General features: G+C 39.8%; 1 protein-coding gene across 13 annotated transcripts in view; it reads right to left on the bottom strand.

The window, feature by feature from the left end:
* Nucleotides 1–14110, bottom strand: part of CAST (calpastatin) — a 109948-nt gene that overhangs the window by 50571 nt on the left and 45267 nt on the right. For all 13 annotated transcript variants that reach the window (XM_047876806.1, XM_047876904.1, XM_047876795.1 and 10 more), the window contains one exon: nucleotides 977–1036. In XM_047876806.1, coding sequence (XP_047732762.1) covers nucleotides 977–1036 — 60 coding nt within the window. The remainder of the gene's footprint in view (nucleotides 1–976; nucleotides 1037–14110) is intronic.

Genomic DNA, 14110 nt, shown 5'->3' with positions numbered 1-14110 from the left:
TAAAAATTAGTTAAGAGCTTCTTGAAAATGTGCCCGCTTTAATTCTCCACCCCAATTGTCCAAGAAACACAGCTTGAGATACGGTAACTAAGAGAGAGGGTTAAGGCAGCTTTAGCCAACTCTTCAGAACTAGGCTTACTCTATGTGATAACTCCACTGTACAGCATTCTTTTTCTACTGAAATTCCAAGAAATAATTATTAGAATAAATCCCAAATAGAGCTCAAATGTTTATCAATAAGATGTCCCATAGGACTAAAATTTCACAAACTTAAGAAAGTATCTAAAGTAACCAGTATTATGTCACTTGTTTCATGTTCACTTAGTATAAATTTTCTCATTTGTACACTAAGTTTTATTTATTTTTTTAAATTTTTTTAATGTTTGTTTATTTTTGAGAGAGAGACAGAGTATGAGTGGGGGAGGAAGAGAGAGAAATGGAGACACAGAATCCAAAGCAGGCTCCAGGTTCTGAGCTCTCAGCACAGAGCCCAACATAGGGCTTGAGCTCCCTAACCATGATCATGACCTGAGCTGAAGCTGGATGCTTAACCAACTGAGCCACCCAGGCGCCCCTGTACATTGAGTTTTAAATGGCTAGAATATTATAAAATAAGAATATTATTTTAATAAGAAGCATTCATATTCTTCACTATATCCAGAAAAATGTACTTAGATCATTTTATAATTTAAAAACTCCATCAAGCCTAGAACAACAACAAAAAATCTCTGGATTACCTCTCTTGTCTAGATATTCTAAAACAACGTAGAAGTGCACAGATGATACTTGAGGTAAATATTAAAAGGAAAGGTGAGTTTCCAAAGATCTCTCTCTATAAATTAGGAAGAAAATGTTTACTTCCATAACTTAAGCTTGTTAGGACATATAACACATTTGTCAGTCTACATTTGTTTTGCTTTATAAAATAATCACTTAAAGGTGTTCACCCAAGCACACCCTTAAAGACTATTCATACCTTGGTGTCTGTGGGATTCATACTGGAAGACTTGCTGGTGGAAGCAGAAGAAGCTGACACCTAGAAAGTAAAGAGAAAGTCTGATTCTGGTTAACCTGCAAACACTTTGTCTTTCAATTCCTCTTAATCATACTTGTTCTAAACTCTACTTTGGTTTTACCTCTTCTAGAGTACAACTCCCACAAAAGTCCAGTAGGTGGTCTTGCTCAGTGGGCAAAGCCTTTACAACCAGATCAAATGGGTGCAAATTTGGGGTGTACTACTTACTAAATAACCTTGGGCAATTTTCTGATTTTTAGTTTCCTCTTTCTCAATTTTTCTTTAGTAGATAACTATCTTATAAGTTTATTACTACCTGGTGCATAAGTGCTCAGTAAATATTTTAATTATTGTCTGCCTTATTTTTAGGAAGAACACAGACTTTAAAACTTGACAGAATTTTGTTCAAATGTGAGCTCTGCCAATTACTAGCAGTCTTAGTTTCCTAGGTATATAAAATGAGGTCAATGTTGGCTCTTTTGCAGGGTTTTAGGTATTTGAGGTAACTAAATGTCTGGCATATTGTAGGTGCTTATTAAATTACTAATGCATCAGTCCCAAGATATTATAAAAGACAGAAAGAGCAGGATGTAGGACTAGAAAAGACTCAGGAAGATCAGAATTGTCCTTTCAGTGTCACATAAGCAAGAGAAGGTGGGAATGGTATTGCAAAGGTAATACTGCTGTATTTTATGTCTCATCCAGGCTCCTCCCTGCAGGGCAAGAGGTGATGATGATAATTGAAGTTTCAAGATACACCATTCCTAGGGATGCAAGGGGATGGTGGAATTAGTCCCAGCAATCTAATCACCCAAGTAGCGGGGAGTGCATATAGATACTTGCATGGTACTATTATGATAGCACTTAACTTGCATTACCCTGGTGAATATTAAATCAATCCTAGTTTATTTGGGAATTCCAACCTAGGCTCATTTAAACCTCCATAACATTTGAGTCTGTTAGGTTTTAAAGCTTAGGGATTCCATCTGGCACTTCTTAAGTAACTTACTTCTTAAGTAACAGGCTGTCAGTAAACAGCTGCTGCCCTGCCAAGAATACCCAGAGCCTGTCTCTGATGTCTGGCTCTGAGCCATTTCTGAGGCTAAGTCCCAGGGCAGGAGGAGCCCATGCTTGTTGGTTTCTTCACTCTCGCCACCCCCACACACTACCACTCAAGGTGACTGTATGAACCTACTATAACCCATAGACCATGAACAAAATCACCTTCCCCACAGACCTCACTTACTGTAGAGTATGTTGGTGCTAATAGTAAATTACCACAATTTTCAGATAAAAGCCCAAAGTTTTAGTATACTGATTTTTCAAACAAACCATATGAACTTTATTCCTGAGCACTATTAGGCACCAATAAGGCACTCCCTCACCCCAAAATATACCACACTTGGTCACTGTAGCAGGCATGGAGTAGTGTCTCTCACATTCTCTTCGGGATAAAGAGCCAGAAAATGTACCAAGGTAGATTTTCCCATCAAATTAAAGGACAAATACATAAATGTTCATTTTTCCTTGAGATTTTCTTAATCTGTGAGAATTAATGTATCCATTTGCCACACCCCATTCCTTCAATGATTTCCCTCAATCATATAAAATCAAAGACCAAACACTCTACATGAAAGTGCTTTTTAAGCTGCAAATCCTTAGGTAAACATTATTTCTAAACCTCTATGTTTATTAAAACGTTCCTGAAATCACACAGCCTTGGAATATCCAATCTGCCTTACTCCTTTATTAAGCAATAGCTGGATGTGATCCTCAAATCCTATAAAGAAGACTTTCAAAGCCCCCCCACCCCCACCCCAGAACAGTAAAATCTACATGGATAGCTATAGATATGCATGGAGCAGGTTATCACAGGAATTTAGCTGAAGGCCTTGGCCACACCTGTTCTCAGTACAGATCCCTCCATGAAAGTTCTATCCCATCACAAAGGCACTAAACATTTTGAAAGTGAAATAGGACAGTTACTTCATGGGATCAGAAAATAAGGAAAATAATCCCACCCCACTGTGAGTCCACTCAACTCCAGTGAACTGTGGTTTGTTTTATTTTCTTCTATTTGTGAAAACAATGAACTTTTATTTATTTATTAATTTTTTTTTAACGTTTTATTTATTTTTGAGACAGAGAAAGACAGAGCATGAACGGGGGAGGGGCAGAGAGAGAGGGAGACACAGAATCGGAAGCAGGCTCCAGGCTCTGAGCCATCAGCCTAGAGCCCGACGCGGGGCTCGAACTCACGGACCGCTGAAGTCGGCCGCTTAACCGACTGAGCCACCCAGGTGCCCCAAAACAATGAACTTTTAATATTTGTTATCTCTGGTGAGGGAATGAATACAGTTTCATTTTAATTCTGTACCATTTAAATTTCTGATCATGTATGTGAATAACTGATTGTTATTGAAGAGTTTATCCATAAAGCTCTGACTTGAAGAACTTTAAAGATAAACCTTAATATGTGGTTTTAAACAGGTGAAGAAAAAGATATCTCACAGAAGGTAAGTGCCTTGTCAAATCTACCCCAGTTCACTGGCTCCATGTGTATTTACCCAGAGTAAGTTTGTGCCAGGTACTCTGTCAGGAGACAGGAACACGGTGGTGCAATTGCTAGACATGTTCCTGTCACTGCGGAACTTTCAGCCTCATCAGACAGGACATTAATAGAATAATCACTGCAATAATTACTTGTGATAAGTGCTATAAAGGAAAATCACAGGTTCCCATAAAAACATAGACTTGGCAACAAGAATTAGTTCAGAAGATGGTCAGGACAGGTGATGCTAAGGAAGTGACATCGTCATTAAAATATAAGGGGCATCACCCAGGCAAAGGTGGGGATTGTTGGGGGGGTGGTGGCTAGAGGGGCCCTTTGAGCTGTGTGTGCCAGGGTTGGGACCTAGGCCACCTGACTTCCAAGCCAATGACTTCCTGCTGCAGGACCACCACAGCACAGTCCTGTTAACATCTAGGGACAGCCAATTTTAAAGCACAACCATCAGGGGCATAGTCAGTTAAGTGTTCAATTCTTGGTTTCAGCTCAGGTCATGATCTCACAGTTCGTGGGTTCCAGCCCCACACTAGGCTCAGTGCAGAGCCTGCTTGGGATTCTCTCTCTCTCTCCCCCTCCCTCTCTCTTTCAAAATAAATAAATAAGCTTAAAAAAAAGCACAATCATCAGCACTCATACATACCAAAATATCACTGTGGGATCAGTGCTGTCAGTCAGAGTAAAATATAGCGACTACAGTACTCTCCATCCCAAATGACCGACACAAATCTCTTTACATCCAGAGTATTAGTGGCCATTTATAAACTTAAAGAATAAATCAGAGTAACAAAGAACAGAGAAAAACTATCTTTTTATAATCATTCTCCATCTACCCATTCAACAATTGCTATTTGAAAAGGAATGAGCTAGGGGCTGAGTACATACAATGAGGAAGACACCATCTCAGCCTTCAGAGTCTAGAGTCCAGAAAGACAGACAGCAGGTTTTTGTTAAAACTGAAGTGCTCTAATGGAGGCAGGAAAAGAACCCTATGTGGTAAAACAAATGTTTGAGTTCTACATCAGCTTCAGACCCGCCTCAAATAATCTTGCTGTATCATCAAGTTGCATTAAAACAAACCAACGCTGGTTAAGAGTAAATGCAACCTGGAAAAAAAAATTAATTCTGTACTTAATCAATATGGCAGGTGTTTTCTAGCATTATTCAACAAAACCTCTTCAAATCGGTTACTTGCTACAGTAATAAATTTGGAAGTTTACTGCAGTAAACAATTACAGATAGGAAGGGAAGATGGTATCTTTTAAGACCCTTGGATAATAAAAACTTTCCTTTTTCACATATATTTTGCAAAGGTCTCCCAGAGTCCAGATTTTTAGCTCTCTTACCCACTCTGGACAGATTAATCTTCCTACATAGCATTCTCACCTCTAAGTTTCCATCCAAAGTAAATCAGTGGTGACTCCTGTTGCCCACTACCTCACACTGAAATCCATTCTCTTGCCTTCAAAGACCACCATGCTCCAATCCCTCCCCATCTCCCAAAGCAGAAAAGCAGCTTCAGGCAGCCAGCCTATCCCTTCCTTCCTCAGTGCACAACTCACTCAATGCTCCCTTTATGTTTTATTCACACAAATGCTACTGGTTGGCATGCTTCTCTTCCTAAGATATCCAAACCCTACATGCCCTTCCTTTCAGGTGCATCTCACTAGCTCTCAGCCCCAGCATTATAACCTCCAGCATTACAACCACCACGAGCAGTCCTGATGGGCATCTTCCTTGTCTACTTCCAGAACTTTATATAATCAGGTAACCACATAACTGCCTCAGGAATGGTCTCCTCCACTAGATGGGGTCTCTTTATAAGAGCTGTCTGTTGGGTGCACGCACCTGCTAACCCCACTCTTAATCATGGCAGGTTTCTGGCCATACCTTTTCCTGGATTCTGCAGGGTTTCTGGTAAGTACCAACCTCAACCATCATGTGGCGCCTGAGTGACTGCCAAGCATTGTGAGCTCACCCAGACCCCGCTGAATGGCTGGTACTGGGCAAGTTAAGGGCTCCCTTAGGAGGGTGAGGTCCTAGAGGATTTGCTCATCCGTTCTGCTGCCATTAAATCTGGATGATGAAAAATATTACTTCCTCAGCTCCTTAGTTCTCTATTACAAAACAGAGTCCCCTCCTTTGCTTGGGGGTGCCTGAAGACTTATAGTTCTTGGCAGGTGCTGCTAGCTGGCCTCCCCAGTTCCCCTCAGGTCATCTGGCCTCATCTTACTCTCTCCCCAGCCCCGGCTGGCAGACAGCAGGCCAGCAGATGAGTCAACAGGTGCTCCTGAACTTGACCCATCTTCCTGTTCCCACCCCTCCTGGCAAGAATCCCCCTTCCCACATCTACCTGCCTCTGCTGTGGAGTTACTAGAACACATGCCATACATATGCACACGCCTCTTCTACCTGCTGACACACCTGCAGATCCGGTCTGAATCCCTGACCATCCTCTCCTTCATGGCTGCTCTGCCAGAGCAATTCCACAGTCTCTCATCCCCACTATAATGTTTCCTTCTGGAAGCCTCTTCCACTTGCTCCACTCTTCTCTTTGTTTTCATCTTCAGTCACAAGCCCTCTGCCTTCTCTCTTACATTGTTGCTCCCTTGGAATGCTGATTTCTCCCTTGACTTTACCATTTATTACGTGAACAATTCTCTATACCTTTTCAGCAACCCTACTTTATCACCCAACTATCTTATTTTACCTTAAAATGAGGACACTGAGACAGATGAAGGCTCAGCTCCCTGTTCCAGCACTTACTAATCCACATTAACCTCCTGTAATCCCCATTCCCACAGCCTTAGAAATGGTAGTAATACCACCTGCCTGTGGAGTTGCTGTAAGTGCCAAATGATGTAATACAGGGAACCTCATTTGGCCCTGAATCACCTGGGTTCAGGCCCAGTGCTGGTTCCAGTCCTTGTCATTTCTATTTCCACCCACACTCCCAGTCTAATCATGTACCTCCCACACCTGGATTACATCACGGCCCTTCTAATAGCTCCATACCTTGTTCTCCCACCCTCTGTTCTACCCCATTCTCTAGCTCCCAATTCTTTGTCTATGGCTCCCTAGTTTACCTGGAAGAAAAAAAAAAAAAGTGTACCATGTTCTCATTGTGATGAAATCATAAGCTCTCAATGGTTTGCCACTGTGTCCTAGATAAAGTCTAATGTCTTCTGCCTAAACTTTAGACTCTCCATTCGGCCTAACCTACTTATTCCACTATTTCTCTCACCATGACTCCATCCACATCTCCCCTCCATCAAGAATGGTGGCTTTCCTGTCTCACAGGCACCTCAGCAGGCAGCATAATTCAGTGACTAAGAGTGTAAGAGGGGGCTCTGGGCTCAAGAATGTCCGGTGGAATTTCAGCTGGCATTGAATTCATGTGCAACCTCAAACAAGTTACTGTGCCTCAGTGTCCTCATCTGTGAAATGGCAACGGTACCAATATTCACTCCATTCAGGTTAGTAATAAGTGAGTTAATGTACATGAACTAGTTATAACATTGCTTTGGCCAAGTGGTAAGCAATGGACAAATGCTAGTTAGTATTATCACCATCATCACCATCATGCTCCTTTCCTCCTCCGGGAAGAGCAAAATGAGATTCCCAGATGCCTAGGAAGACTTTTACCTGCTCAGGCCCCTATCCTTGAAGATTTAGCCCAAGGTACAACACCTGAATCAGCTTTAGCTCATACTATCTCCTCAACCCCTGTATCCGTTTGTACTTCTCACTTGGACACTCAATCACATGCTGTGTTAGAGGGTTACTGAGCTCGTTTCTAAGTGTATGTCACGTCTTATCAGTGAAGCTATAAATTGATCATTTCTGCTCCCCACAGTGTCTACCATAGTGCTAAGTATATGGTATCAGACAAAATATAAAAAATAACTGTTGATTCCAATCTTTGTTTCCATCTTCTAATTAGCCATTAAAGTTTCATTCTAACACACACAGTTTTAATACCTCTTGTTTTTAAGCTTGAATCAAGAACATAATAAATTAGAAAAATTAAGTTTCAGTCCGTTGGCTTCTCAGTGGCCATGACTCCACAAACAAGCACATTAAACCTGCTAAGCATCTAGCTTCCCACAACTGGAACACCATGCACCCTACAGAGTAATTGTGAGGGTCAAGTTAGATACCAAATATTAGGGCAATTTGGGTAAAACACAAAACAAATATTAAGCATTTTCTAAATTAAATAAGTAACCGATTTTTAACTTTTAATACTAGTTCTGTTAGATGCACAAGAGAAAACCAAATCATTTGTTACCGAACCACAATAAGATTATTTAATAACACATTTCAAATAATGAAAGAAAATCATGGATTTCTTATAAACAAGGTCTTTCCTCACAAAACTTATAAGACAGACCTGAACTTGAACTCCACAAGGTCAGGGGCCATGCCTGTCTCAGTTGCTGCACATCCCCAGAGCCTGGCAACAATAGTTGCCTAACAAGTATTTGTTAAATTATGAATTTGTGCATGAACAGACACAAGAGTATTATCTGATGGCTCAAATGCAATATTACATAAGTTTTTACTCAATCATCAGAAATTTTATTCAAAGCACAAGTCAGAAAACTGGTTAGAGAAAACAAAATTTAAATATCTAGTCATTTCTAGCACCGATGTCTTCAACCAGGAGTTGTAAGACTTTAAAAAGCACATAAACACACAAAACCCTGAGCCGCTTCCTGTAAAACACCTGGAACAAACAAAAGGCAGCTGAAGAGGAGCTATCTAAGGAAAGCACTGATATTCTTCAGAAGTCTCATTTATGGACCCAGGTTTACATTTTTCTTTCTGTAATGACACATTATTCACTTCAGGAAATGAATATTCAGAGGTTTAAATTAGTCTATTGTTTGCCATGCTGTCACATCATGACACACATTCTTGCAAAGTCTTTAATTATTTAGCATAATAATGGTGCTTTTAAGGAGGACTTCAAAACAGTCACCTAACAATAGTGTTTAATCAGGACACAAAACATGAATCCAATGAAACACAAACAATGGATTATCTATGAATGAAGTAGAGACTTCTCTTTGGGCAAGAACATGCAGATCTCCTTATGACACTAACTTATACTCCAGCATTTATGCAATACAAGATAAGATCCATTGTGATAGGATCTTAAGTACAACATGATGTAACAAGAGATCAGAAGAGGGAGACTATTTCTGAGATGTGCGTTTGGAAGATGGTTAGGAAAGGCTTCACACAAGAGACTGAAACTATTATTTATTGTAGTGTGATCAACCAGCCAGGTGGGGACCACAGAATCTTCCATGTGTTAGGAAATGTGCCAGGAACTGTGACAGGTGATTGTGTATCTGATTTCAGTATATTTTCATAAAATCCTAGGAAGTAACCATTATTATCCCCATTTTATAAATGAGAAAACTAAGGCTCAGAGAAGTTAGGTAACTTACCTAAGATTACACAGTTAAGTGGCAGGGCTTGGATTTGAGCACAAATATAATAGTAATGCCAATCAACTTTGCAATAATAAGTGGACTCTTTCTTCAAAAATTAAAATACTGGGGCGCCTGGGTGGCGCAGTCGGTTAAGAGTCCGACTTCAGCCGGGTCACGATCTCGCGGTCCATGAGTTCGAGCCCCGCGTCAGGCTCTGGGCTGATGGCTCGGAGCCTGGAGCCTGTTTCCGATTCTGTGTCTCCCTCTCTCTCTGCCCCTCCCCCATTCATGCTCTGTCTCTCTCTGTCCCAAAAATAAATAAAAACGTTGGGAAAAAAAATAAAAAAAAAAAAAATTAAAATACTGTATTTGAATTTTCAACAACAACAACAACAACAACAACAACAACAAAATGGAGATGGGGGCTGAGCCAGCACAGTCATTCCAAGTGAGCAAAATGGCTTGAGCAAGACTCAGAGGTGGGAAGAGCTATTCAGTCCAGAATGTAATAGGCTAGATGAAGTAGAGTACTGAGAAATGAGGCAATGTGAACACTATCTGGGGAAAATGAAATGATTCCATCTCAACTAAGTACACAGCACATTCACGAAATATATTAAAATGGACACACAGATTTAAGATAAAAATAGAAGCCTGAGCACTTCTTGCTCTGGGAAGTGAAGAGCCTCATGAAGTTTTGGCCTCTGATGCAACATGTGGGTAGATCTCAAAATAAACAGCCAAACGTTGCCTGGCAGCCAGGACAATAGCCACAGCTGATCTGTGAGCTAAATCCACACCAGAGTTTATAGAAGTTTTGGCCACACCCTGGAAGCATCTGATTATAAGCATTGACACTGGATCACCCCAAACACTCAAAAATAATCCACAAAAGGTATGAAGTTGAACTCCTGGTCCAAAGCAATTTTCACTGTTTTTGCAAACTCCAACTTTCCCTTGTTTTTTGTTTTCTTTTTTTCTGGAGTGATAATTATTTTGTGGGCAAAGGAAATGGGCATGCCACACAGCCTAGTTTAGTCATCAAAGAGTAGAAAAGGCAGCATTTTTTCCTGAATTTGGGTTCAGACTGACTGCCCTTGACAAGCCGTGTGACCCTGAGCCTTAGCCTCCCTGGAACACAGTTTCCTCATCAGTAAAATGTCAGGCTTGAATGTTCTATAGTTCAGCAACTCTGATATTCTAGCTACAATGATGTGAAACTTATTGAGTAATATACCCAATGACAGATGTGCAAATGGGAAATACTGGTGGTTAGCCCCTGGAGTCCCATAGACCTGGGGTCTAATTCCAGCTGTGTAAATTCAAGCAAGCTGCTCAACTTTTAATTTGTTTAAATGGGTATAAAAACAGTGAGGATTAAATGATGGCATGTTTATAAAGTGCTTGGCTCAGTGCCTGGCACATAGTAAGGAATTCAAATCAGTGATTTTTAAAAATTTTATGAACACCAGCAGCCTCAAAAGTTTCTCTTTCTTCACTCTCACAATGGTAGAGCAGTTCTGTGGTGACCACTGCTTGGAGAAGTTACACACAAATGTTATTTGCCTTAGGATAAAAAGAGTAATATTATTTTACATTATTGTATTTTCTTTGGATTCAAATGTATAGCCTGTTTAGATCTAAGTTCCAATCAGTCAAGGAAGAGGAATCTTGGTAGCAGGAACACAGATTTGTACAAATCCTAAAAGATTATGAGCTCATTAATGCATATATGGTTAGTGAGGATATGATTTGTACAAAAAACAATTCTGAGCTCTGCTGAACAGCTGTCTCAGGGCCTTTTAGCCTGGCTTCCATCGGGCTATCAAATTCATTCCTTAGGCATGGACCTAATGGAGAGTGAGAGAACTTGAGAACTTTTGTGAGTCCCTGTGTTACAAAAGCAAGTACAAAACTCAGTATCTACAAGGATGACAGACTCTAACAGAAAAACGAGAGGAAGTTTGTGAAGAAATACTGAGACCAAACCACTCATGGGGGAACTGAAATACAGGCCTGTCACATGACCATCCAGCTTCCCAGTGAAGCATGTTCTTAATTAGGCTTAAATAACAGGAGCATCTGAGAGGCTCAGTCGGTTAAGTGTGCACTTCGGCTCAGGTCATGATCTCATGGTTCTTGAGTTCAAACCCTGCTTCTGGCTCTCTGCTGTCAGTGAAGAGTCCGCCCCGATCGTCTGTCCACCTCTCGCTGCCATTCCCCACTCAGGTGCGCTCATGCTCGCACTCTCAAAAATAAATAATTATTAAAAGGCTTAAATAGTAGGGATTATAACAAGGTTCCCTTGTCCAAGCTGATTTTCAAATAATCAAAATGAAAATGTGAAATGAAATCAAATGTCATTCTGGAAACCATACAAGCAAAACAATTTCACAGATGTCTGACAGCAACTTCAAACTTTTCAAATATTAAAGAGGTAGTGTTGTTTAGTGGTTAGGATAATGGCTCTGTAGCCAGACACCTGAGTATGAATTCTAGCTCTGCTACCAGTTGTGCGAAATGAGCAAATTCCTTAATTGCTCTTCACCTCAGTTCCCTTGTCTGTAAAATGGGAAAAATAACAACTGCATTTCACTGCATTTCATCCCACTTTCCCCTAAGGAAGAAAAAAAAAATCAATGGACAGAAGCCATGAATAAACACTTTTCCCAAGAAGACATCCAGATGGCTTAACAGACACATGAAAAAATGCTCAACATCACTCATCATCAGGGAAATACAAATCAAAACAACAATGAGACACCACCTCACACCTGTCAGAGTGGCTAAAATGAACAACTCAGGAAACGAGATGTTGGCAAGGATGTGGAGAAAGGGGAACCCTCTTGTACTGTTGGTGGGAATGCACACTGGTGCAGCCGCGCTGGAAAACAGTGTGGAGGTTCCTCAAAAAGTTAAAAATAGAACTACCCTATGACCCAGCAATTGCACTACTAGAAATTTATCCAAAGTATACAAAAATGCTGATTCAAAGAGGGCACATGTACCCCAATGTTTACAGCAGCACTTTCAACAGTAGCCAAATTATGGAAAGAGCCCAAATGTCCATCAACTGATGAATGGATAAAGAAGATGTGGTGTATATATATACAATGGGATATTACTCAGAAATGAAAAAGAATGAAATCTTGCTATTTGCAACAACGTGGATGGAACTAGAGAGTATTATGCTAAGCAAAGTAAGTCAGAGGAAGACAAATATCATATGATTTCACTCATATGTGGAATTTGAGAAACTCAACAGATTAACATAGGGGAAGGGATAGAAAAATAAGATAAAAACAGAGAGGAGGCAAACCATTAGAGACTTTTAAATTTAGACAACAAACTAAGGGTTGCTGGAGAGGGGTGGGGGCATTAGGTTAAGTGGGTGATGGGAGTTAAGGAAGGCACTTTTCGGGATGAGCACTGGATGTCACGTGTAAAAGATGAATCACTGGGTTCTACTCCTGGAGACAAGACTACACTGTACATTAACTAACTTGAATTAAAAAAAAAAGTTCATAAAAAAATCAATAGAATAGAAGAATAGATTTTAAAGTAAGCTTCATTTGAAACTGATGTAAAAATATGAACACTGCAGCTTATCTAAGTAAAAAGTTCTATATTTCTTAGATAAGGGACTTCTCAGTTATGTACTACTTAATCCTGTAATTTAATTTTAACCATTTTCAAAGATGGCTAATTTATCTCTTCTCTACTGCCCATTAGAAAGTCTCAAGAAACTCTGTCAACAGAACCATTATTTGCTAATTCCAGTCAGTGTACAATACTCTTTCACACAAACAGGAAACCTCATCCATCAGAGAATTTCAACTGTATTAAGATATGGAGCATAACAATAAAGAACACAATATTGATTTCTAGTGCTTCTTTGTATTTAGATACACATTCCTCTCTGTTATTTAAACTGTTTTTTAGTAATCTCTGCAATCAATGTGGGGCCTGAACTCATAACCCTGAAATCAAGAGTCACGTGGTCTTCCCCAGGTGCCCCACAAAATATGCAACTCTTAATTAAGAGGATTAAATGAAACCCTATGTAAATCACTTAGCAAAGTAGTTGTTCAATAAATTAATCAATGGGTGGTTCCTTTCTCTTCCCCTTTATTTTTAAATATCTAGATCCTAGAAAGCTTCCCCAAACTACATACATGCTACTGGACCTAACCCCTCCCCCAGAGCATTCTAGAATTATTTTCAGATTATCAGCACTAGCTTGAATGTTCTTTGTTAAGCTTTTATTTCCTATTGACTGTCTCTCCATTTTGAATGGCAAACAAACTTTCGGTTCACCGGCTCATAGAAAACTGTAGAGAATGTAGTTATACATACACAGAGAAGATGTGCTTTACCACCAGTTCAACTGGAAATCACCTGGGGTATTTTGCAAATATTTTAGTTGCAAATAAGTACATCACTGTTCATCACATTCAACGTTTGGAAATATTTGAAGGGGTGTAAGAATATGATTGTCAGAAGGACTAGAGAAGGAAACAATTTTAATTTCTAAGACTTGGAATCCTGTCTCACCACAAGAACATTATTTGAGAATAATTCAGCACCAATCACTGCAACCATTAAAAGATTCTTGAGAGGAAGGGAAGGCTCAAACTGAATGGCCAAAAGAAGGTAATCTTTCCTTTTTGATCTATGAATATTGAGCACGAGGGTACATCATTTCTTAGTGATGTAGACACTTTTTGGCTAAAATCCCAAACAATGGTTAATTACTCGATGTTTAAAACTCAAGGTTAGAGTAAACTAGACTATGGAAAATAATTTAGTTTTATAATACTGCCAGGGGAAAAAGGATCAGTAATTCAAACCACTGAAACTTTATGCAAAATATACCAGAAGTCATAATTATTTAAACATTTTGTACCAGAAATGTGCATGTTTGTTGACAATCAATGTTATGTAAAACCACTGGGCAATATAACTGGCCAAGCTTTAACACCTTAGGTCACTGGTTCTTGGACCAGGAAAGGTCGCTCAAAGACAGTATGGACAGTGGGAGTCAATGAACACCCAGAAACTTATGAAAGGGAAAGGGCAGGAAGA

Source organism: Prionailurus viverrinus, chromosome A1 (genome assembly GCF_022837055.1).
Source record: "Prionailurus viverrinus isolate Anna chromosome A1, UM_Priviv_1.0, whole genome shotgun sequence".
Classification (NCBI taxonomy): Eukaryota; Metazoa; Chordata; class Mammalia; order Carnivora; family Felidae; genus Prionailurus; species Prionailurus viverrinus.
This window is presented reverse-complemented; position numbering and strand designations above follow the sequence as displayed.